A 25,448-nucleotide genomic window follows, 5' to 3' on the forward strand; every position below is an offset into this window, starting at 1 on the left:
GAGAGAGAGAGAGAGAGAGAGAGAGAGAGAGAGAGAGAGAGAGAGAGAGACAGACAGACAGACAGACAGACAGAGTTTTACTGTTAATGAAAAATATAAATCTGTTCATTTTAAACCAGTAAATATTTAAACAAGTGAAGCTATATCCCTCACATGACAAGTCACTTGACCAAAATGATGAGCAATATTTTCCCACCAAGCAGTCATCATGGGGGAAATTGTAGCTGGTGTGAACAAGTAGCAAACTATTCTCAAACTGATCTGTGGACAGACTTTGAGTTTAGGTAAATTAAGCTATGCAAACCTGAGATTTTCAATATTGAAGTCATTTGCATGGAACATCTGGAAATGAGAACTGCACAGGAAGTTATGAGATTGTTTAAGGCAATAGTTTCAGTTGGAACCTAACTCTTCCAGTATAACTATACAAATATAAATGCATATGCTTAACAATTATCTCATTACACAGACCAAGACAGAAGATGCATTAACAACTTGCCATTAATGGGGTGTATATTTTTCATTCTGCACCTTGAGGTCACAATTTATCAAAGTATTTCAATATCTCAGTATAAGATATCTCTCAATATCTCAATATCTTCACCCTATATATAAATGAGAACAAATATATTTCAGTGATGCTTTAGGACCCTGTGCTGTCTTTTCAAGTGTGTGTGATGAATCCAATGAAGCGAGAAAGTTAGAAAAAAGAAATCATGAGCAAGATCAATGTAAGAAGGGCTGAATGGCAACTGAGTCATCATTCCTCCACAGGGCGCAGTTCTACCAAAGTGAAAACAAGTCATGACTAAGAACACATGGGCATAATTCTTGATTAAATTACAATGGTAAAAGTGGAGTTTAGCTAAAAATAATACTGACATTTTTATCTAACCCAAGTTCAGCAAAGACTTTGTTGATGCTTCATTAATTTTGGTACTGGAGCTAACTAGCTAGTAAACAGATTAGTATCATGTAAACTGTGAGTCTAAATCATCACACATTCCATAGCTAAGAAGCATGAACAGTTAAATAAATAACAAGTTACTTTATTAAACATAAAGATGCTTAAAGAACACACAAAGGATCTAAACCCAAACACAATCATCTGAGCTTATTGCATATTTCCTTGTACTCCCACCACCTATGAAAGAAAACTCAAATTCACATTCATGGGATGCTGCAAATCATGTAAAACACTATGGAAATTCTCTTGGAAAAGTCTTTTACTCAAATCGACATGTGCTCAAACATTCGTCAGGAGCATATAGGCACTTGTTATGCTGTCACTACTGTACTACAGAACATGAATACATGTCAGTTATATACCCAAGATTATACACATGCTTTGAAGACATGGAGGATGGGCCAAGAGAGCTCAGACAATACTTAACAGACTTCATGTCTGATTTTGGAGAAATTCTATTGTTAGTTAAAAGTGCTGAGGATTTGCTTAGAACCTGACAATGAAAAAGCCTAATAAAAGCCCCATTTTGTCATGATTCTCTTTTGTTCCTTTCTAGCCATGTGCTCAAGGAGCCATACAAGCAGTTACAATAAGCAAGTAGGAAAAATGCCACATAATAAGTAGAAAATCCACAGGCTTCTGGGAGGTTCGTAATAACACAAATATATACCACCCACATAAAATCACCATCAATAAACAACAATTACCTGAAAGCATTAACAAAGTCTTTTCATCTGCAGCACTTAGTACTGGTAAGTACATGAACTTGGAAATGTGGCATTTGCATGAATACACTGGAGAGCTGATTTTAATATATAGATCCATGTATTGGTCAAATTTGGTAGCACAGAAGTAATTATTGAGTTTTGAGTCACTACTTACAATATGTCCACTGAGCCGAGGCCGACTTTAAGAATCCTGAGACATCTCCAGTTAGACTCTGTGGTACTCAGGAGATCAGAAGTCCTTGAACCTCACACCAATACCACATTTAACTGACTGTATATTACAATCACACCCCCAGTGTCACCCATATGAGGATGGGTTCCCCCTTGAGTCCGGTTCCTCTCAAGGTTTCTTCCTTTACCAATTTAAGGGAGTTTTTCCTTGCCACTGCTGCCTGAGTCATCTCAGACTTGCTCATAGGGGAATAAATACATACACACTGAACTATATACATCTAATAATAACCTAGAATTTTTATTCTGTTAAATTCTTATTTCTTTTATTATTCGTTAATTCCTTTATCATTAATTATGTTTACCTTCTGCTCTGTGTTTATGACCTGTAAAGCTGCTTTGAGACAATGTCTATTGTAAAAAGCGCTATACACATTAACTTGAATTGAATTGAATGTGCACCCCTGACCATCACATCCAGGTGTGAACCTTCTCCAAAACGCAGCCAATGGGCACATGCATACAGTAAAAAAAAAAAAAAAATGCCACTGTACACAAAGCAATGGGCAAAAGACATAATTACCAAGGTTAGTGTGCAAAAACTTAACTGGAATCATCTCTCATCTGATATGCCTGGCTGACCTCAGTAATGCTCTTGTGGCTTATTGGGCACGGGTCCATAACCATGCTCCAAAATCTAATGGAAAGCCTTCACTGAAGAGTGGAAGCACATATGGCTGTGATTTGTGAGGTGTCCACAAACGTTTAGCCATATAGTTTACATCTATTATATCTATTATGTTTACATCTATTATGTTTATATCTCCTGACACATCATGAGTGATGTTCCTTCAATCGTCTGGTGTTTCAGCTCTTTCAACATCACCCTCTCCCAGATAAGCAGCCGAAGCAGAGCTTGCATCCAGATGGTTAGATCACTAGTGGCTCTTATGCCTTGAGCCACAGCCATCATGTGGTTCTTTCTGCCATTTTATTTGCAGATATGGATTGCTCTTTGTTTCTCCAATCCCACAAAACCGTAGGCTTTGGACAAAGACCTAGTGGCAAAGCACTGGCTTCCAACCGTTATTGGCAAACACACATCCCTCCAGCTGTCCTGCTGGCATTTGCTGAGCATACTCTCACATTTGGCCAGGTTCCTGCCAAAGAACTTTTCTAACCGGTCTTCCCAAGAGACTGCAAGCTTCAGCAAGACAACTGGTTGACTTGAACAGAAGGACATTGTTTGCAATCAAGAAACTTCAGCTGCTGCTTGAGGTCTACCAATAGCTCCCAGACACTTGCAGAGCTCAGAATTCCTGCAGATGTTTTCACTGATGACAATATCGCTCAGAAACTCTGATGAAGGTGATCATGCTCGTGATGGGATGAGATGGCAGTGCGACTTGTGTGCTGATTGCTTTTATAATGAGTGTCCCTTCCTTAGTGCGTGTGAACAGCTGCTTAGAATAGGTTACAGAATACTGCACTTGAAACACAGTGGGCAGGCTGGTGAACTTGTCCCACATGTGAATGTCAAATTAACATAAGAGCACATTATACACTGCATGCATGAGGAACGTGATCCTTTGTGGCATCGTGAAAAGATATGTTTTTGATACCGTTAATGAATTAACTAGACAGCTAGTTATCTAAAATGTTGGTGATAAACTAGTGACTTGAATACATTAAAACTAAAAAAACCTTTTGTTTTAATTAGAGATGGGTTAAAACCATTAGTCAGTATTGGTACTGGACTATATTAGCAAAAAAATAAATAAAGGACTGAATATTGGAGAAAATATACAGTACTTCACATCCTGTAACAAACCAGGATTTTGAAAAGAGACGCATTACTGATGCTTGAAAAACACTTTGATTTTACTGATTATTGTATTAATACTTTACGCTTAAATTACATTTTTAAGTTAGAGATTTGTGTGTAAACGCAACAAAGTGTGAAGTGCTTCCCTTAAAATAATTAACCAATGATTATTGAAAATTATTAACCGCTAATATACTAAAAGGTTTCGCTATCAGTATTGAAAAATAAATTGAGTCTCTGATACTGAAAATGTGACAAGCTTACTGGCTGTACATTCTGTATGTATTGTTTACATCTACATTCCTGAAGCGTTCTTAGTCCGTGTTCAAGAACCTTTAAAGGTCCTATAAAAAAATCTTAGAGTGTTTCCTTTTCAGACCAAGAACACTTTTTAGCCAGAACAATAAACCATCCAAAGAACACGTACGGAACCGGAACCCTATTTTAAAACATCTTTTTGCAACATACATTGTGCAAACCTGTATTATTCATAGATCATGAGAATAAATATGCCAAGATAGTCCTAAAGCATTTTTGTAGCTTCTCAGGCATTACGAATAACATGAAACGATTTATTATTCTACATAGATTATTTCTAATGATTAAAATTGTGTTCCACCATTCTCACATTCCACCATTCTTCCTCTCATCACAGATGGCTAGGCTTAATTGGAGTCTGGCTGAAATGAAGAGCTCAATACTGCCATCGCTTGGATAGACTGGGAAATTGTGCACCAGCACTTTCTGCTTTTGTTTACTTTCCTTTAGATTGTTTGTTAGACTGACATGCTTTAAGGCATTAATAGAAAAATGTGTTCTTTCAGTAGCACCAGCTAAAAGTATTGTCAAACTAAGAGAAAGTCTGCTACTATAAACCAAGATCCATGAGATGTTTATTCAAAGCCCATGACCACCATCTACACACTGAGCTCACATATGAGACTATGGGGGAGGTGAGTTGACTTGCTTACTTCATAAAAAATACACCAGGCACATTGATCAGGTCAGAGGGGTGTCACAGACTTCCATGATCGAACCCAAGACCCCAGCGCTTGTTACTAGGCAGAGTAGCACTGAGTTAGTCATCTAAGAGCTTTACAACACTGGCTTTGATTTTTGTGAATAATTCAAAAACAAATAATGTGTGAGAGAAGCGCCATGCACCTCAGGGCTGCCATTAGAAAAATATGTATTCTTCAATATTCTTCAGATTTTATGAGATTCAAGAGCCTTTTTGTTACTTTAGGGCAGAGCAGATTTGTTTAAATGGATACAGATTTTTAAAAGCAGTGTAGAATAGTAGACTTGACACTCAGCTCATAATAGCAGTTCCTCTATAAAGCATTAGTTAATCACAAGAGACTTGAGTAAAGAGATTTTTTTTTCTTTTCTACAGTGTAGGATTGTTTTTTGTTAAAACTTAAATAAAAACCAAGGCTGTATATAAGCGTTATGCTACTAACCTGCTGTCAGAAGTATGATGCTGTCATTTCACTGAAAATTTGGACACATCTCAAATCTGAGACATCTGCTTACCAGACACGATAACAAAAAAGAAAATATCAGCTATAGTATATTTTTGCATCCACACTATATTTTCGCTAGCTAGAGATAGCAGGCTAGCTGTGACACCCAACTCTGTAGATGTGCAGTCTGAGAGAAAGCCCCTACATTCACCCAATGATCAGCATCATATTTTTAACTCAAATGTATATACAAATGCAGTGATTTATTAGAAAATGAACAATTAAACTCTTCTAGTATCCTTTTGGATTAAAAAAATGGGGTTAAAATAGTTAAGGTGACATTGAACTTAAATAAACCTGCAGATGGTGGATAGTATGGGGGCACAGGATATGCAGCTGTCACTTGTAGTGAAGACAGGAAGCACCAAACCGGGTGTAGTAGAAGGGAGCTGAGTCGTGCTGAGCTAATAAAACAAAAGGCAGCAATGTGCAGCAGCAAGGGTTCACTGACCCAAACAAAGTCTTTAAATATTGGTCTGTGTGTGTGTGTGTGTGTGTGTGTGTGTGTGTGTGTGTGTGTGTGTGTGTGTGTGTGTGTGTGTGAGAGAGAGAGAGAGAGAGAGAAAGAGAAAGAGAAAGAGAGAGTGAGAGAGAGATATCCCTGGGTAGAGAGAAAACAATATTAATGATTTGTGCACAATACAACCAGAGACATAAACTAAAAAGATAAAAAGGTTGGATTTGATGTAAGGCCACATTGCTACTTATACACACCTTACACACTCACACACACTCACTCACTCGCTCACACTCACTCACACACACTCGCTCACACTCGCTCGCTCGCTCGCTCACACTCGCTCGCTCGCTCGCTCTCACTCGCTCGCTCGCTCTCACTCGCTCGCTCGCTCGCTCTCACTCGCTCGCTCGCTCTCACTCGCTCGCTCGCTCTCACTCGCTCGCTCGCTCACTCTCACACTCGCTCACTCTCACACTCGCTCACTCTCACACTCACTCTCACACTCACTCTCACACTCACTCTCACACTCACTCTCACACTCACTCTCACACTCACTCTCACACTCACTCTCACACTCACTCTCACTCTCACACTCACTCTCACACTCACTCTCACACTCACTCTCACACTCACTCTCACACTCAGCAGTGACACTGAGGTGTGTTTTATATGAGAGATAATCAGTGAAGGCAAGTCCATATTGCAGCTTCACAGGATATTTCTAAACATATAAATGCTTAGAATAGCTAGTTATGGGTATTTACCACCACACACCTGCATACACAGCACACACACACACACACACACACACACACACACACACACACACACACACACACACACACACACACACACACACACACACACACACACACACACACACACACACACACACAGAGAGAGAGAGAGAGAGAGAGAGAGAGAGAGAGAGAGAGAGAGAGAGAGAGAGAGAGAGAGAGAGAGAGAGAGAGAGAGAGAGAGAGAGAACATAACCATAGCATAAAACCTGAAGCCGTGTATTCAGGGTGCTTTGCAGGATGGAGCTGGTTAACTAATTCAGGCCATTTTCCTTCTGCTTCTACTTTAAACCCCCAACCCCCATTTCCATGGCCTGTTTCCATGGAAACTCCCTTGCAAAGGAAGCTGAGGTGTGTATCTCTATGTGTATGTCTAAAAGGTCAGCTTTTTACTGCGATATTTTAAATGTGACTATTACAGACTTGTCAGTTTGTACACACATCTATAGACTGTAATGTGACTTTATTCCAAAGGCTGAGATTTAAAAAAAACAACAAAAAAACCCCCACTAATAATAATAATAATAATAATAATAATAATAATAATAATAATAATAATAATCATCATCATCATCGCTGCTGGGTTATTACTTTGCATCTCTAGCAAGGCTTTTTTTTCTGTATTTTAGACCAGGCCAACCAAGCAGCTAAAACACATCAGTATGAGATCCAACCCACCAGACACACCACCCCCACATCCCAGTATCAGACTCAGCTGGATTCCAGACAGAAAATGAGAAAAATGTGGAAATAACAAAACCGTCATTAGCAATGTTTACACGCAGCCTAACGATCTGATTGATAATTCACTAATAACCTTTTTACTCTGATTAGTATGCAGTTTGAGCTAAAACATAATAGTCCCACAGCATACGGCAAACTTAGTAAATTGTAATTCACTTACTCTCTAATCAAACAACTGCAAGTCTGATAATCTGTATAATAATCTCTTTAATAGAAAAAAAAATCATTAATGCAAAATAGAAAAGTTTTATTTGATTATGTTCACAATGGAATTCTGTGCACACATCCAGGACAGTGTGTGTGTATGGAACACAAAACAACCTAAATGCCATAAATCGTTATCTAGTGAAGAAACAACATGTAAACATTTAAATAACAGACAAGCCAGATGGGACAGAAGAAAAGGGTCAAATTAATATTTAAAACGGAAACAATTTTTTTCCTGTCTCTCTATCTGTCTGTCTGCCTGTCTGAATCCTGAACTAATGTGGAACAAATAATTAATGCATGTTAAAGTAACTCAATTTCTAGCTTGGCCATCTACACTCTAAGCTTATAATAGTCATGAAACTGTTAATTATGAGATGACAATAAAAATATAGTAATGACAAGAACTCACACATCAGGCTTTACATGTGTGATGCAATTCAAAGTCGATCGTATTATATGTAACAGATAGATATATATCTGTGTTGACCGGTGTTTCAATCCACAAAAGATGCACAAGACAAAGTCTATACTGCACGTTAAATTCGTTAGATTTAATTTGACACTATTTAAGCCTGTAGACGCACTGAAGTGTACATGTCCCACACCATGAACTTATCAGCATGTACAATAATGCTCTGAGTGCACAGTGTATATAATAAAGGCACTTTAAGGCTAATCATAATTACAGTCACAGATCCACTGTCATACAGCACATTGTAAGTGAACTGTATTGTAAATACAGCTGGCCAAAATGTTGTCTGTCCCTGTTTCAGATGTGAAACATGAGGATGTTTGACCTGTGTATTAATTAAGTGCATTGTTGTTTCTCTGGTGCAGATGGAACAAGCATGATGTGGAATAGCTGGATGGGCAGGATACGCTTACATGCTGCATCTGGTGTGAATCCTGCACTATACTAGATATTTGGCCATAGAAAGATAGTTTGACTGAAATGAACATAGCTACTAAATGTACTTACAGGTGTCACATGCTTGTAGTTGTTATTAAAATGTTGCTATGAGAACATCCTCAGATGCTTAGGTTTGGTTTGGATTATTTGGAACGTACATGCACATTCATTACGACTGACAAAAAACCATGTCAACATAGACACTAAGACGGTTTAACCGTGGGAAGCTGCTTAAGTTATAAAGAGATCGCTGGATTATGGAAATCAGTCTGTGACTGACAATCCCTTTATCTGCTGATGGGAAGGCTTTTTTTACTACAATGAGGCGAAGTGAGGTATTCTACTCACATCTCCTGTTAAATAAATCCTAATACTCTGCTCAACACTTTAAATGTGATAGCAATTGAGGCTGTCCCGCAAATGCACTAAATTCGGAAGGGGAACCAGGAAAAGGCTTATTAGGAACCGGTTCTGCTCTTCCAGTCCATAGAAAGCTTAATGAAGAGCTCTGACTGGAGGAAACAATGTGCTCCCCACCACAGACACCTTCTAAATGAGATTAGGTAGAAAGTTTGTGATGTGAGGACCTCAGGGACTGAAGTTAATATAGTCAATCAGTTTCATTTTCACTCAATACCCATTTCATTTCTGCAATCATCCCACACACACACACACACACACACACACACACAAACAGACACACACACACTCACCAGGATTTTAGCCAGTACTCCGTCATCATTGGATTCCATGGTAACCACAGCCTTGTCTGTCTCAATTTCGCAGAGAGCATCACCAGCTGCCACCGCCTCACCTGCTCGCATACACACAGACACGGACAAACGATTAATAAATAACAAGCAATTTCTCTCTGGCATTTTAAATAGATTTTTCTCATTGACACATGCAGGACACATCTTACTTACACAATAAATAAATGTCTAAATGCTAAATGATCCAGTTTTAGGTCATTCTGCTATCTGATGTTTGTCAGGTGAAATGAAAATTGGTTTAAAATATAATAAATAAATAAATAAACAAAACAAACAAACAAATAAATAAAGTATATTGTAACATAGTGCATATTAATAATATAGAACGTTTGGTGCTTGCTTAAGAAATCCACTGCTGAATAGTCAACAACAAACTAAAAGAGAAACAACGATTTTTTCCTGTAGGTTTCATGATCTTAGCTCATCTGTGCTGCACAGCAGGATATCGAACACAGCAGCACATTTTAATGTACCGTTATATTCACTTGGACTCATGAATACATTTCCATGAAAAATTACTGCAATTAGAGAACAAATGGTTCTCACTTACACACACACACACACACACAGCTGCATGAAGGAAATCTATATGTGGAAAGTATACTATGGATCAAAAAGGAGTAATCAAAGTATATGAATTGAAGAGGATCCTGAAACCCATGGCCCAGAGGCACTAACATTAATATTCCCCAACAGTGCAATCACTTCAGATGTCATTCATCCAGAAAACTGCCATTACTCCCAGACTCTGTCAGACATGGATCATATGAGCAAACCATGATAGTTAATAATAAAGTTTAGGGTGAGGGACAGGAAAATGGTATATATGGTTAATAATCAGAGTACATAACTCCTCCTGTTTAACAGATGCCACTGTAATGAGTTAATCTACGTTGAGTCATGTAGCACGTTAGTGGTTTTTATGTTATAGCGGATCATTGTATATAGGTTTCTTCAACTGAGCAGATTCAGAAAGCCCGTGCCCATGATTTGTGTTCTAGGCTGAAATGAAGTGAAACCTGATATGGTTTTCTGCTGTTGTAGCACACATCCATTCACTGTATAATGTTTTGTGTGCCAAGAAGCTTTTCTGCTCAATACAGGTTGTAAGGAGTGAATACCGTAATCAGCTCGAACCAATTTGGCCATTTTCCTCTGATGTCTCTTATCTTATGTCCCACCCACAGAACTGTCACTCACATACAGCTTTTTTTCATTCCTCAAATCATTCTGTGTAAACTGTAGATGCTGATGTGTGTGAAAATCCCAGGAGATCAGCAGTTTCTTAAATACTCAAACCAGCAAATCTGGCACCACCATCCTTGGCACAATCAAAGTCAAATTTATATTCATTCTGATGTTTGACAGGAATATTAAATGAATGTTTCGACATGATTTTATGCATTGTGCTATGACTGGTAACCTGCATAAATGAACAAGTGTAGGGGTGTTCCTATTAAAGTGGATAGTGAATGTACACACACACACACACACACACACACACACACACACACACACACACACACACACACACACACACACACACACACACCTCTTTGTGAAGCCTATATGCAAATGAATATAAAGCTGATATGCAAATGAAACTATACATGCAAAAGCAAAGCAGAGTTCATGTCTGTTTCAACAGTGAGGGATTTAAAAGGTACTTTAGTGTTTATATCTCCCTCTTGTGGAGAATCTTTAGAAAAAGAAATAGGAGGAATCCTTTACTTAAAGCACAAATAAAAATAAAGTCAAAAAAGGGCCTCTGTATGCCCATTGAAGTGATGTTTTTATGTTTGTTAAAGTTTATGTTCAATGTTTTGTATGTGTGTGTGTGTGTGTGTGTGTGTGTTTAAATACACATAAATCAAACAGAAAAAATATGTGCTAATACTAGGTCAAGAGGAGAAGTGAATGTGAAGATTGGCGTTAAAGGCATTAATGTCATATACACACACTTTGTGTGTTTTAGTCTTAGTGTTTTAGTGGTTTAGTCTTGCACCATTATTAATGCCAGTCTTCACATTCACTCTTCCTCTTGTCGTAGGGTTTGGAGTTGATGGACTCCTAAGTTTTTATTCATCGATAGAGGCTTCAAAGCACTTTTGTTTGACGTATGTAGGTCTGGATAAGTGTGTCTACCCAATTCTGCAAATTTAAATCAACGCTTGTTATATTTTTCCGCACAGTTCACAGCCATCACTAGTACACACAAACCCAGTCCACTCTTTACTAACCATCAGACTCATTAACATTCATTCTCTTTTATATACAGATGTAAAAATTAGATACACAGAGCAAAATGGGAACACTCATGGATTTTCATGACCAACTCCCATAAACTCAGATGGTTCTAGCTAATTATGAACTCCTGCTTTATATCAAGTATAGCAAGCACAATGGGAATGATGAACATTAATTCCTGTAGTGAACAACACGAAGAAAAGGCAATGACCAGACCAGAAAACGTCACCAGAATGCAGGGGGGAAAAAACAGCCATGTTGTAAATGTGCTCTTCTGTTCCTGTTACTGTAATAAAGCCAAGTTCTCAGGAAAGTAATACAAGATAAATTGGAGTATCTAACCATGTCTGGTATAAATAACCACAACAATGATAAATATGTCCACTGTTACACAACATGTTCTGTGATTATTGCACGGGTTGGAGGGGGGAGGAGGGGGAGGCGAGGAGGAGTCAAGAATTTGAATTAATCTGAAGTAGCTTTAAATGTGTCAAGTTCTGTCATGAACCTAAACTAATCTACAAATATTTAACATATTTCTGTTTCAATACCAAGAACAGTAACAACAAGGGGAAAAAAAAAACATTACTCAATGACAACACTGATTTTTTTTTTAAATAAAGTTCTACAGGAGGTCTGCATCGGTTAATGCGCCGTAACTTTGCTTTATTTAATCATTTAACCCTGTGTGATAAGTCATAGATATCATAAGCTGGAGTTTATTGATTGATATCTTTGTCTATTAGCATTGTTGCACGACCCAGTTCTCAGCAGCTGGTTCACATCACTACGGTTCCACTAAGTGCGACTCGCAGTGTGAAGTAACAAAGCAAAAACAAGCATGGAAGATCGTGACAAAGAGCAAATCTCGCCTCAGCACTCCTTAACAGAACATCCATCAGCACGTCTAAAAGATGAAGTGCTTGTGCCTAAAGAAATGTACTTCTGTCACTGGATTCCTGAAACCCGAAGTCACATACTGCTTAAATATTTCATATTGTATACTCCTGTTGTTCCGTACAGGATGATTGAAACACAGTCATGAATGCATGCAGTTATTTTTTTATAGACTGTTTTTTTTCCATCACTTTTAGAGAAAACATTATATATCACAATGTACACTGTTTCAACATATGAAATTGTCCCTGCTGTCATATGTAATTGGGTCCATATTGTCCAGTCCTACTTTCTGTCACTCCTGAAAGATGGAGAACAGTCATATTTCCCTGGGCTTTCCGGACCCCATGTGGGTTTGTTTGGGAAAGAGGAGTGAAGGATGAAGAAACATGATTGACATTTCTACACTGGAACCTAATCAAATGCAAATAAACAGAAAATGACAACGAGAAAGCAATTTGCATTTATTGGAGTATATATTCTCTTGGTAAAATTAGAAAGCTGAATCACTTGGGAGCCACCTGTTTACTTTGACTGCTTTTTTTTCTAGTTCATCTTGAGATCTTGGTGTCTGCTTAACATTGATGGGTATAAAATAGTTGGAATTCGCCCTTCTCATTTTATACAACTGAGTAATTGAAGTTTAAGGGCCTTGCTCAGGGGCCCAACAGTGTTAGCTTAGTGGACCTGTGATTGGAACTCACAACCTTCTAATCAATAGTCCAACACTTTAACCACCAGGTTCTCTCAAATATTTCTCAGATATTCTGCCAAAACTCTAAATTATTCAAATATTCTACCAAAAAATAGTATCAGGAATTTCATACTAATATTTTTATAGGAACAGCAGTAGCATACAAATCATATAAAAGCGTCTGCTGGATATCAGCCCATTAACTCTGAATAAAAATCTTAAAAACATAAAAAATAAGCATTAATATGTGAATAAGGTGATAAGGCTGCATGAATTAAAATGTAAATTAAAACTAAAAAAACTAACACAGGATCTTTGTGGATTTATGAAAAGTTGATGAGGTTTAAAGCCATTTATCATTAACTCAGTGGTTAAAACTAGAGCCTCACAGCTGATCACAAGGCTGTGAGTTCAGAACGCTGCACAGTTATGTCCTGTCTGTATTACAATGGATTACAATGTCCTTTATGTCCTCCTCTTTCATTCTGGAATTGTCTCAGTCTCTCAAATAAATGAAAAATGGAAAAAGGTGTTTTCACGGACATATATATCCTTTATTAATCCAGTAAAAAAAGCAAAACAAAAAAACAAACCTGTTTTTCTCACCTTTCCGCTGACATTTTTAACATATTAATCATTTACTGAAGAAAGACGTCAGGTCTTTACACAAGCTTCAGTCCAGAACAAAGCCTTCTGATGTAACAGATACAGACAGACATTGCTCAATACTCCAAAAATTTTACATTTGTCCTATTTTTATGCTCAATGTGTAAAAAGAGCTTTGATCAACAGCTCACAATCAAGTGGTGTTGCGTTAATATATTTCTTAGTGATAGTGATAGTAGCCTGACATACGGCTAAGTTTGGTGACCCATACTCAGAATTCGTTCTCTGCATTTAACCCGTCCAATGTGCACACACACACAGCAGTGAACACACACACCGTAAACACACACCCAGAGCAGTGGGCAGTTGGGGGGATTCGGTGCCTTGCTCGAGGGCACCTCAGTCGTGGTCGGCCCGAGACTCGAACCCACAACCTTCGGGTTATGAGTGAGACTCTCTAACCATTAGGCCACGACTGCCTTGTGTCTTAATGTAGAAAATAACACTTGTATCGGCTGATTCAGGCCAATTTGATATTAAATGTTTCTTTAATTAACATATAAATAGTATAATATTTTAAAGATAGGCACAATATCTCAGAGAAGCATATTGTGACATAATTAAACCGATTCCCTGCCTGTAGTACATGTAAATGTAAGAGTCGTGTGCTGTGCAACATCAGTGCTACATCATTGTGACCACAAGCTACAACACCTCTGAGAGAAAACTGTCATGATATTATTACAGCGGCTGAATCCTGCTCACCTTCCTTCTTCAGCCATTTCACAATGTTACCCTCTTCCATGGTGGGTGAAAGGGCAGGCATCTGCACTTTGAGTGGGGCGACCCCTGCAGGACACACACAGAAATGCACCATAAGCAAAGATTGACTACATGTGAATGAAGTTAAATTAATTTTTACATCATGCCAGGACGACAAATTTTGCTGGGAAGAAATTCTCCTACTGGAGAAAAACCATAAAACATTTAACATTATTTGTAAGCTTAACTTGGTTAGCGAACTGCAACATGTTTCTGCTGGGTGTTTATAAATATCATTATAACAGCATGAAGGAACAGTTCAGTGACTACAGGCAGTGAAATGCGCAGCAAATACACACACACTCTCGCACACTCTCGCACACTCTCGCACACTCTCGCACACACTCTCACACACTCTCACACACTCTCACACACTCTCACACACTCTCACACACACACACACACACACACACACACACACACACACACACACACACACACACACACACACACACACACACACACACACACACACACACACACACACACACACACACGACAAAAGAACCAGAGCACATCAATGTCACACTGCAGGTCAGAGAAAAAGCAGCACACACACACACACACACTCTAAAACCAAGGCCAGCAGACCGCTTTAGACAGTGTGTGTAGACGAGTGGGTGTTAATGCCTGAGCAGCAGTGACACCAAGCTGCTGGAAAATCTCAAAACAGTCCTTGCAGAGAAGACACACTACTGTTGAGCTTGAGAGACAAGGAGGATATTATATATATATATTCTGTCTGTATATGTATGTGTATATATATATATATATATATATATATATATATATATATATATACACATACATATACACACACACTGAATATTTTGAAGCCCTGTAGTGATGTAACAGCAACATAGTGTTTTTATTTGACACAACTTGAACAGCAATGTCAACCATTTTAGACAGATGCATCAGTGGACCTACATAAGATCTACAAATGACTGCATTTAATAACAGAATTGGTTTTTTTTTTAACTGGTATTCGCGATTAGTAGTCAGAATTTTTAGCTCTACAATATCACTCCTAAGCACTGCAGATTTCCTATACCTTTCATATATCTATATCTTTACTATACTAATATACCTATATATTTACTATATATGTCTTCATGTCTTATCAATGCCATTCTGTTTGCACTGTGGAGCTCCTGTACTAGAACAAATTCCTCGTATGTGAAAACATACTTGGCAATAAAGGCCTTTCTGATTCTGATATTCCTCTCTGTTTTGTCAAAAACTCTCCTACACACACACACACACACACACACACACACACACACACACACACACACACACACACACACACACACACACACACACACACACACACGACTCAAGCATAACAATATGCCTGTCACAGCTTATTGTCTAGACATAAACGCTTCTTCTTTCCCTTCATTAAATGGATTCATTGTGAAGAGAGGAAACTTGAGTTGGAGATTATCTTGCACATTTCTTAACCAAGACAGAGATGCCTGGATGACTGCCTAATTCTCTATGAACCAGTCTGATTGGTTTTAAAGAGGAAAACACTACATATTAAAGGATATATAGTAATCAGATGTGATATGTTTAAAAGCACCCCAGTGATGACAGAAAGAGAGCAGTTTCCAGGCAGCTAAAATCACACTAAAGTTTAGGAGGCTTTCGGTCAACAGACCCTCTAGCACTGCATGTCTGAGTCTTCTGCTGCCATCTAGTGGGGAAACTAATATAGTCTGTAAATATTCAGTTTCTTTAAACTTTTAAAAATCTAAAGTGTTTAAATGATCAGCACCACATGCTGTGCTTTTCTTGAACACACACCTAAACACCCAGTGGCTATTACTGAAGTATGTGATGTGCAAGTTCCTATGTGCTGCCCAGGCTTTTTTGGGTTTCTACATGAAATCTGGTAGCTAATGACCGTTGAGCTAGTTTAGTGCTTTAGTGCAGACTAAGGGAAGCAAATGAGTACATTACTGCATTCTGCTTAACATGGATGTAGCAAATTGGCACGGACACACACACAGACACACACAGACAGACACACACACAGACAGACACACACACAGACAGACACACACACAGACAGACACAGACACACACAGACAGACACACACACACACAGACACACACACACACAGACACACACACACAGACACACACACTGACACACACACTGACACACACACTGACACACACACTGACACACACACTGACACACACACTGACACACACACTGACACACACACTGACACACACACTGACACACACACTGACACACAGAGAGAGAGAGAGAGAGAGAGAGAGAAAGATCTAAAACTCTGGGACCAGGTGTAAGGCAGACCGTTAAGTTTAGGGAGAGCTCAGTTCTCAAAAGTTTCTGCTATTTAAATTCCATTCAAATTCTCTGAAGTCAGCAGGTCAAGCAAAGACATCTGTACCCAAACAAATTTTTCCACCCAAACAAATTTTCAGATATGATTTAACGGTACATCCGTAAATCACTTGTCAGTCTCATATTATATGCTGCTCTGTGATAATGATCATTTGCATATGACCTTTTGCTGAACTGATACACCCCATAAAGTCTACACATAGATCCCTCCATACTATGACTACAATCCTTCTCTTATTACGGTCTCTTTATAGTTACTGAGTAGTTACCAAGTCATATGCATTAAGACGAATAACTAAATAATTGGCAAGACTTTAAAGATTAAAAATGTTTTACTATTTAATAATAATAATAATAATAATAATAATAATAATAATAATAATAATAATAATAATAATAGCATTTAACTAAGTTGAGTGTAGTGTCATATCAGTCATTAATTTTGAGAGACTGATAGGTTAAAAATCATTTCAGTCCGCACTAACCAGAAATACAAGAAATCAGCAAGAAACGGAAACATTTTATGAAGACATACCAGCTGTTAGGAAGAGCTTTAGTCTACGTAGTCCTCACAAAGCCCCATAAAAACACCATCCTTAAAAGTGTTCAACCTCAAACACATAAAAGATATTTCAATGACTCTGGTTATATTTTGTTGACTGATGTTGCTGTTATTTCTATGGGTAGTTTAAAGGAAAACACACACACACACACACACACACATTATAAATATAATCTTATGTTATACACACACACACACACACACACACACACACACACACACACACATACACACACACACACACACACACACACACACATATAGTGGTGTGAAAAAGTCTTCGCCCGATCATTATTTATTTACTTTTGCATGTTTGTCACGCTTTAATGTTTAAAGTGATAACACAAGTAAACACAACATGCAGTTTTTAAATGAAGGTATGTAGGTTAAATGAAGTGTTTAATATGTAGGTTTAGATTTTATTTTCCCTTAAAAATAAAAACCTTTATTTAAAAACTGCTTGTTGTGTTTACTTGTGTTATCTTTGACTAATATTTAAATTTGTTTGATGATCTGAAACATTAAAGTGTGACAAACGTGCAAAAAAATAAAAACTCGGGAAGGGGGCCAACACTTTTTCACACCAATGTATGTATATATACTATATATATAGTAACATGTCAGTAAAAATGAAGTAAGTCAATTTAAAGATTAAACGTTGGATGTTATATTTATATTCACTAAGGCTGGATTAATATAAATATTCCATCACTGAAGGTGGATTGTTTTGAATGTACAATGTACAGTGTATAATATCAGCCAGCAGCGTTTAAGATCCGCCACACCGATATCTAAACAAACTTGAGTAGCAGCATTAAAAATAAGCTATTATTGATGATGAGCAGTGACAGAGTCACAGAGTCAGTACAGACTTATAGCTGGGTCATCATTATAAACTTATACGTAATGAAAACTGCAATTTCAAGATAATGCAACCTGCAATACTACAAAAAATGTTCAGTGATAGTCTGAGTAACATGACGAAGAATTAAATGTGTTTGAATACCTAGATCACAGTCTCATTGAGCATTTGTGAAACGTGTTATACAAACAAGTCTAATCCATGATGGCTCAAAATCACAACTTACAGGATCTGCTGCTAGTGTCTTGGTTAGACTTAACACATTACCACTAATTTACAAACATTTTAACCAGCATCAGAAGTTGTTCTAGTATTACTGCACACGCAATATTGTTTGAACATACATTATTTACACTGTTCAGAGCTGTTTCTGTTTATTGTCTTTTGTATATTGTCTTGTAATTTTTTTTGTCCTGCACTGTCCTGCACCGTCTTGTTTGTCTTGTCCTGCACCGCCTTGTTTGTCTTGTCCTGCACCGTCTTGTTTGTCTTGTCCTGCACCGTCTTGTTTGTCTTGTCCTGCACCATCCTGTTTGTCTTGTCCTGCACTGTCTTGTCCTGCACTGTTCGCACCAGGTTGTACAGTTGCACTTTATGTATCTAGGACTAACTTACTACGTCCTCATAGTTCAGTCTGTGTTCTATGTAGCACCACACTCCTGGAGAAACTGTGCACTGCAACAGCTATGTATATATGGTTGAAATGACAATAAAAGCTTATTATTCAGTCTGAAACACTTTACACAGACACTGTCTTGCCTTATGAGGACTTGACAGGGTCTTGAAATGAATGTTTTAGGTGAAACAGGTGTTGAGAAAAATAGTAGCAGTGCTGTAGAGATGGATTTGGGCATTAGCCTGCAGTTACGTCTGCCCTTGGCACCAAAGCACACACACACACACACACACACACACACACACACACACACACACACACACACACACACACACACACACAGAGTCCAAAATGTACCCAGAATAACACTACATATCTGCACAGACATCTTGTATTTACAGACTATATTTACAGATAAGAACCTGCTAGCAAACAAACTTAGCATTTAGCTAACAAGCTAGCAAATAGACGTCCGGAACAGGAGAAACAATCTTACCTGATAAATATGCAGACTGAAACAGTTGTCTGGACAAACTCTGACTTACGTGAGTGCATTTTTGAAACGGAATAAACCTAAAACCTGTTAAAACGGCTCGATGTCCTAGCCGTAAGGAGGCCGCCATGTTTGCGCCTGTCAGCCTGCCCAAAACAAGCCTGTTCAGAAATGTCAACAATTTTTTTTAAAATCCCGACCAACACTAAATGAAAATATAAATGATGTTAAATATAACCAAATAAATTAATTTGATTGACGTAGGCTCTCTGACGTAGGCAGGTTTTTTGAAATATCCTTTTTTTAGTGTCCTTGGCGATACAGCGAGTTAAAATTTTAACAGTGCCATCTAGTGTAACTTTAGTGAACTGCGCTTTCTAGTGTAGTAGCCCTGGCGCTAATCATGGTGTAGGGAGGAACGAGGAATATTCAAAAGTTGCTCATTTTCAACGAGGTTGATTCCTAGTGGAAGGGACATGAGCTTTTGAATCTAAACTAAAGCACATTTTTTTCTTTCTATCCCTGTCTTTACATTTTGTCTCCATAAAACACATCCTCGTGCTAATGCAAATAGGCCTGGGTGTAAAAATGCAATCAAACTAATACTCTGTTGCAGAGAACCCATTAGATCAAAGTATTTGTTTGATTAAAACAATTTAAAAGTTTGGTGTTCCTTGACTGTCGTCGTTTTATGCCGCCGGGACTTCCTCAGTGCAAGTAAAGTAAATTGTTGATGTCTTCTTTGTACACTAAGAGATGGTGAGTCAATTCCAGTCATACATGTACATGTGATGCAGAACGTGAGGTAATAAGTGACATCAAATTGGTGATAAGTGACGCAGATGCGGTCTGGTCCATTTTTAGCTTTGTAGACAAGCATCATATTTTTACATCTCAGGCAGGTAGCTACTGGAGGCCAGTGATGGGATTGTAGCAAAATTAAACCATTTCTTTCAACAGTATTTTTTAACCTTTTGAACAATGTTAGTGTCATAGAGTCTTAATAATTATTATTATCAATATAACATCCAAATTGTCCATAGTGTGTGAGTGAATGAGAGTGTGTGTGTGTTGGCACTACGTCCAGGGTGTATCCTGCCTTGATGCCCGATGACGCCTGAGATAGGCACAGGCTCCCCGTGACCCGAGAAGTGAATGAACGAACGAATGAATGAATGAATATAACATCCAACTGGACAATCATATCTAGGTGACTGTGTAATACTAGATACTGTGTATACTGTGTATACTATATATCTACTGTGATACTGTGTATACTATATATCTACTGTGTAGATATATAAAGATACACTGTTTTTCATGGGAGGATCACTATGAAACAGAGAATTCTATGGCAAAATTAACTTTAGATAAGAATGAATTCCATTGAATATTCTGACATAAGAGGCAAGATCCATGATAGAGAAATATAACAGTGTGGAAAAAAATCCTTTTTTATCACATAATGTCCTATATATTTTGGTAATTAGAGAGAAATAAATCTGATCTATTGAAAGCATTTTCTATTGCAAGCATTACCATTTTCAGCCCATATCTAGATGATCGGAATGAAGTGTGTTGTGTTAGTGAAGTAATGCTGAGGCCTTCCAAGATTCTGTCATGAGTTATGCATTTACTTAATTCTTAACACCTGAATGTCTTTTTTATCTCTAGAGCTATTATCTGCAATGGATGCATGCCAGCATTTCCCAAAAGTGACTCAGTAGCATGTCAATGGTATTTCACAATCACTATGTCCTTCAGGAGGATGATTACTTACTAAATGCAAACTTTTAATCTATCTTTTTAAGATTATGTACATCTATCTATCTATCTATCTATCTATCTATCTATCTATCTATCTATCTATCTATCTATCTATCTATCATCACAGAGAGAGAGAGAGAGAGAGAGAGAGAGAGAGAGAGAGAGAGAGAGAGAGACAGAGAGAGAGAGACAGAGAGACATAGAGACAGAGAGATGGGAGACGGGGGGGAATCCTGAACGACAAATCAGTACTCTGCCTCTGTATATTCCAACCTGTATCATGCCATTTTAAATATGCAGATTATTTAGTAACCAAGTCAGTATGCTCCAGGAAGTAAGTGAGTTTGAAGATTTTTGCATAGAGAGTTAGCCCACCTGGGGAAACCCCAAACAGACACATGTGTCCATAACAGGAAGTAAAAATGTGATGGATGTACTGTATAAGACACAGGGAGGGAATTTTAACGAGAAAATTTTAATACAGCACCAAGTTCCTTATATGTCTTTAGAAATTATAAACAGATTGGAAGATATGTTAGTCGACACGTAATAGATCACATCTAGAATTAGTTATGAAATAGTTATGAACAATAGTGAGTTAATAAAGAATTTTTTTTAACATTTATTTATTTATTTGTTTGTTTTCCTCTAAGAAAAAAGAATAAACTTAATTTTTCTCTTTTTTACTTTAACTTTCTTTGTTCTAATCCTGTCTTCATGGTCCACATAGCCTGTATGCAGTTCATGTAATGTTTTTGATGCAGCAATACTGACTGTTTCCCTGATCTAGAGCAGCTAAAGAGGATACTTTTGGTTATCTCATAGACTTCCCCATAGACTTTATAGTCTTTTACTGTTTACTGACTGTAGTGTGTATCATAGAAACAGAAGAGAATATAAAGTGACAATATAAAGTGTCATAAAATCATACAACAAGCTACCAAGATAAAGTATCTAAAAATACCTTGTTAAATAACACATGGACATAGAGACACATAACCTAATAATCTAGATTAGCTAGAGAGAGCATTAGAAACAGATGCCAAATCCAGACATATTAACCTTTTTTTTATATTTTAGAAACATGGTAGCAGTAATTTTTACAGAACATTTTTTTGAGAAACATGCCGCTGAGAAACCAATCTCTCCTGACTTAAACTCCACCCATGCCACACACACCCACACTCTCTCTCTCTCTCTCTCTCTCTCTCTCTCTCTCTCTCTCACACACACACACACACACCCTCTCTCTCTCTCTCTCTCTCTCTCTCTCTCTCTCTCTCTCTCTCTCTCTCTCTCTCTCTCACACACACACACACACACACCCTCTCTCTCTCTCTCTCTCTCTCTCTCTCTCTCTCTCTCTCACACACACACACACACACACACACACACACACACACACACACACACACACACACACACACACACAGACACACAAAGAGACAAAGAGTCAATTCTAAATAAAAAACAAAAAACTAAGTCTAACTGGAACTGAAAACTACAAACAGTCTGAAAGGAGATAGATTTATGAAATGCTGTATGTAGAACTACATATAACATAATAGAATAGAATTTAAATATGTGTGCTACATTTCTGCAGCATGCACCTTATTACGCATGTTGATCCTGGTTCCAGCCCTGCCTGTGCTTTGCATTATATTATATTACACTTAATTGAGGCTTAATTGGGCCACATTGTGCTTCAGTTTGAATATACCACGTTGTAGTTCTTGTAACATGATCTTTTATGAGTGTGGGCAATCAGATGCTGTGGCAAGAACAGGGAAGTGATGGCAGATAAGGGGAAAGACAACAGTGCAGATGGCACTGCTGTTAGCAGCTCTGAGGAGTTCACAGGTGCCATTGTGTTCTTTTTGAAGATACTGAATCACAGGCTCTTATCACTGAACCCCACATTCAAAAAACCCTTTGAGATGTCCGATGGGAGACATCAGTTGAGATGACATGCTAAGATGACGGTGCATATGTGTGTGTGTTTATGGCTGTATATATTCAAATTATACAGAATAATAAAGCTCCCTTTCTTTTGTTAATAAGTTTCATAAAGAATACATATATATTTTGACCAGCAAAGCATTTTGAGCAAATTCTTTTGTAAGGTGGAAATGCCAGACCTCATATGATCCACCTGTGTTGGCATGTAACAGGAATGGCTGGTTAGTTAATAGTTTTGAGTTTCTCTTCAGAGAGGGGGAGTGAGGCTAAATTACAACCGGTTTTGTTACATGCGAATCTGGTAAACATATTTTGCCCACTACACCCTAATTCTTTTCCCAGTACTGAGCTGGTCAAGGAATGACCGTGTTAAGAAATCTCTGCTTATGAGCTGCACAGCCTCATCAGAGCATAACCTTTGCAGTGCTATCAGACCAGACGCCTCTCCTTTGCATGTTCTTGCTGCAGTGGTGCGTTAGGTAAATTAGATGGATGCTTCTGAAAAAAAAAGTCTAAGTCTTTTGTATCACTGTTGTACCTATTTGCCTAACTGGTAATGTTAGACACAGAGTTTTATTATATTACAGCATGGGGTGAATTAAGCATAAACACGTATGCTCTATAATCCAGTTACACCTTTTCACCATATTAAGCACATTATACTAGTAAACATGCAGTAATCTACATTTACATTTACAGCATTTAGCAGACACCCTTATCCTATCTTACAACTGAGCAACTGAGGGTTAAGGGCCTTGCTCAGGGGCCCATCAGTGGCAGCTTGGTGGACCTTGGGTTCGAACCCATGACCTTCCGATCAGTAGCCCAACACCTTAACCACTGAGCTACCACATCCCCACATCCAAATCTATCTATCTATCTATCTATCTATCTATCTATCTATCTATCTATCTATCTATCTATCTATCTATCTATCTATCTATCTATCTATCTATCTATCTATCTATCTATCTATCTATCTATATAGGTAGATGGATAAGAATATATTCTAATAAAATAATAATTATATTACTACTTTATGATTGTTTACTACTTTATAATACTTTATTATCACTGAGTGAACCCCATTTTTGCTCTCGGATGAGCCATGGTTCTTTGTCAATTTCCCAACGTTCCTTTGAATTTATGCTGCGTATCTCCAACCAGACTGGACAGCAGACCCAAAACATTTGGTCCATGGATTCATGATGTTGACACTAAATTCTGACTTTACTGTACCATCTGCAGAAATCAAGATTAATCAGACCAAATGATATTTTTATCTTCAGCTGTGCTGGTTGGTTGAACCCATGCTCACCTTAACCTTAGAGACCATTTTTTGGCTAACAGGAGTTAAACTCAGTGTGGTTTTCTGCTGTTGAAACTCATCTGCCTTAGAGTTCAGCATGTTGTGCATTTCAAAACTGTTGTAAAGAACAGGTTCCAAATTCAAATTCACATTTTATTAGTCACATACGCAGTAACATACAGTATAACATGCAGTAAAAGGCTTTTTATGACCGTCTGTGCTATAAAATAGAGTCAAATAGAGTAAAAAAAATAATGTGTAGAATAAAAATAAAAATAACATTAAAAATAAATCAAGTCAAGTCAAGTCGAGAAGCTTTTATTGTTATTTCAACCATAAATAGCTGTTGCAGTACACAGTGAAATGAGACGTTTCTCCAGGATTGTGGCGCTACATAAAACAAAGACCGGGCTAAGGACTTACAGTAAGTCATTTAAGTCATTGTGACCTTACTATCAGCTTGATCTAATTTGACTATTCTCTTCTCACCTCTCTTATCAACAAGCCATTTCTGCCTGCAGAACTGTTGCTCACAAGATTTTTTTATTTTTTATTTTTTTTTGCACCATTTTCCCAAAGCTAGAGAATTCTATAGAGAATGTTCACCATTGTATGCATTGTGCTGTGACAGGATAATTCCATGAATGAGCAGGTGTACCAGCGTTCCTAACAAAGAGGCTGGTAGCGGAAAATACCATACAACCACAAGACAATAAAACAGTTTTTTGCCTTGGCACAGTATCTGGAGTGAGAAACATCATTCATCTAAAAGATATTCCCTTGGATGATGGGGAGGAGAGGAATGTCTACACAATTTTCATCAAAACACTGCAACAAAACATGCATTCAGTCTCATCTGGATGTGGAATCATCATTGGACAAAGGTGCCCAAAAATGCCCCGTTAGTATAATATACAATATATTCTATTATATAATTTAATGAATAATTATACAACTCTGCATTTAAAGAATTTATATAAATATATATATATGGATATGGATATGTTACATTTTACAGAAACAGGCATCAAGTATACTTTTTCTTTACAGTTTTCCTTCATTGTAGTACCGTTGTCATTTTTGGAAACCCTTTGAACATACAGTAATGAGTAACCTA

General features: G+C 37.7%; 1 protein-coding gene across 1 annotated transcript in view; it reads right to left on the minus strand.

The window, feature by feature from the left end:
• pdhx (pyruvate dehydrogenase complex component X) overlaps nucleotides 1-19,616 on the minus strand; it is a 36,072-nt gene extending 16,456 nt beyond the window's left edge. The window contains exons 1-3 of the mRNA XM_027173431.2: nucleotides 19,300-19,616; nucleotides 14,321-14,404; nucleotides 9,052-9,152 (exon numbers count right to left, since the gene is read on the minus strand). Coding sequence (XP_027029232.1) covers nucleotides 9,052-9,152; nucleotides 14,321-14,404; nucleotides 19,300-19,426 — 312 coding nt within the window. The 5' untranslated portion in view covers nucleotides 19,427-19,616. The remainder of the gene's footprint in view (nucleotides 1-9,051; nucleotides 9,153-14,320; nucleotides 14,405-19,299) is intronic.
• Nucleotides 19,617-25,448: the final 5,832 nt, after the last annotated feature.

The sequence above is a fragment of the Tachysurus fulvidraco genome, chromosome 10, assembly GCF_022655615.1.
Source record: "Tachysurus fulvidraco isolate hzauxx_2018 chromosome 10, HZAU_PFXX_2.0, whole genome shotgun sequence".
In the NCBI taxonomy this organism is placed as follows: Eukaryota; Metazoa; Chordata; class Actinopteri; order Siluriformes; family Bagridae; genus Tachysurus; species Tachysurus fulvidraco.